We start from the raw sequence: 1,889 nt of genomic DNA on the forward strand, positions 1-1,889 counted from the left end.
CATTTACCTGGAGCAGATAGGAATGACCATTTACCTGGAGCAGATAGGAATGACCATTTACCTGGAGCAGATAGGAAAACTCCTTAGACAACAGAGAATACCATCACTGCAGTAACCTCTGGGAGGGGTAATCCGTTCCTCTGGAAACAAGCATAATATTTTTCAAAAAAATATTCTTGGCAGTGTTCTTTGGATGACTTAATACATTGTAACCAAGGACAAATTTTCTACTCTTTAATTAATTCTGCTACAGTATACAGTCCAACCTGGCCAGCTTTTCCATCATCCCAAAGCTGAAAGTTTGCTTTGGAATCTAAACACTGGACGTGTGTGCAGTTTGCAGCATTTTGGCTGTCTTTGTGCCAGGATGTTCCATTGCTTAGGTTATGTGTATTTTGTATGAAGTGAGCACAACGTGGAGAGATGACATGCCCCAGATGCCAGAAGAGCGATGCAAGCTTGCTGTTGAAAGCACGCTTCCCGTTTGTCAGGCTTCCTGATAGGAGTTCTGCTGACACGGTTAGCGTTTCCCCAGAGCTGCTTGGGATACGCAGGAAGTACCGCTACAGGTTTGGTCAGGGGGGAAATCTGAGCCATTTCTCTGTGGACAGCTGCGTTTCAGAGTCTGGACAAGTTGCTTTTGAATTTTGCATGGGCTGCCAGGGTGAGTGTTTTCAGTTTGATTTGTTTATAGTCTTGCTTTTCTTCTTCTTCAATCAGCAAGGTTCTCTCTGGAAATTGCAGTGGGGGAAATTCCAGGATTCATTCTCGTGTGATACTGGCAATTCAACTTTTTTTTTTTTTTTTTTTTTCTGTCTCTCTACAGGTTTTGTGGAAGTAAAAACTTTGTCATTATGAGATGTCGTCTCTCGGTGCCTCCTTTGTGCAAATTAAATTTGATGACTTGCAGTTTTTTGAAAACTGCGGCGGAGGAAGTTTTGGGAGTGTCTATCGAGCCAAATGGATATCACAGGACAAGGAGGTGGCTGTAAAGAAGCTACTGAAAATAGAGAAAGAGGTAAGGCCTTTTCTTACCATCAGAAATGGTCTTGATAACACTTAGAGAAGCTTTTCCAGTCTAGAGTCAGCAGGTCACAGGGCGGCAAGGGACACAGAAAAGGCTTTGGAGCAGATCCATGAGGCCATTTCCAACTTCCATTCTGGGAGCCCCATAAATAGAAATTTATTGCAGCGTGTGCTTTAGAGTTGAGTTCTCCTACGGGTCATCTGAACTGAGAGGATTTCTTTCCATGGTATGAAAGACCGAATGTTCTCTGAACTCTCCTAGAGGCCGAGGTGCGATTCCAGACTTTCCCAGGTGTTAGGCTCGTCTTTCCCAGGTTAACCAAGAGGGGTCAGTAGAGAGTAACATCCTGGAGTTGTCTACTTGTCTTTGAAAACTATTAAGCAGCATTTGAAACAAACAAACAAACAAACAAAAAAACCTGATACAAACAATAGCAGCTTCTGGATGTTACGTCCATTTGAGGCCAACCATGATGGGTTTTGTTTATGAAAGAATGAAAGATGCTAGGCCAAGAGTTGCCCTACTCATATATCAGAAAAGGATTTTTTAGAGCCTGGGATTTGTGCTACTCCTATTGTTGTTGTTAGGTGACATCGAGTTGATACTGACTCATAGCGACCCTATGCGCAACAGAATGAAACACTGCCCGGTCCTGGGCCAACCTCACAATTGTTGCCACGCTTGAGCCTATTGATGCTGACACTTTGCCAGTCCATCTCGCTAGGGGTCGTCCTCATTTTCTCTGACCCTCCATCTTACCAAACATGATATCCCTCTCCAGTGACTGGTCCCATCTGACAATATGTCCCAAGTATGAGAGACGAAGTTTGGCCATCCTGGCCTCCTAGGAGCACTCTCGCTG

The 1,889-nt window shown here is 44.1% G+C and overlaps 1 protein-coding gene across 2 annotated transcripts in view; it reads left to right on the forward strand.

The window, feature by feature from the left end:
* Nucleotides 1-1,889, forward strand: part of LOC102842505 (mitogen-activated protein kinase kinase kinase MLT-like) — a 244,632-nt gene that overhangs the window by 17,253 nt on the left and 225,490 nt on the right. For both annotated transcript variants that reach the window (XM_006866647.1, XM_006866648.1), the window contains exon 2: nt 827-1,018. In XM_006866647.1, coding sequence (XP_006866709.1) covers nt 860-1,018 — 159 coding nt within the window. In that variant the 5' untranslated portion in view covers nt 827-859. The remainder of the gene's footprint in view (nt 1-826; nt 1,019-1,889) is intronic.

The sequence above is a fragment of the Chrysochloris asiatica genome, unplaced genomic scaffold (assembly GCF_000296735.1).
Source record: "Chrysochloris asiatica unplaced genomic scaffold, ChrAsi1.0 scaffold00094, whole genome shotgun sequence".
NCBI lineage: Eukaryota > Metazoa > Chordata > Mammalia > Afrosoricida > Chrysochloridae > Chrysochloris > Chrysochloris asiatica.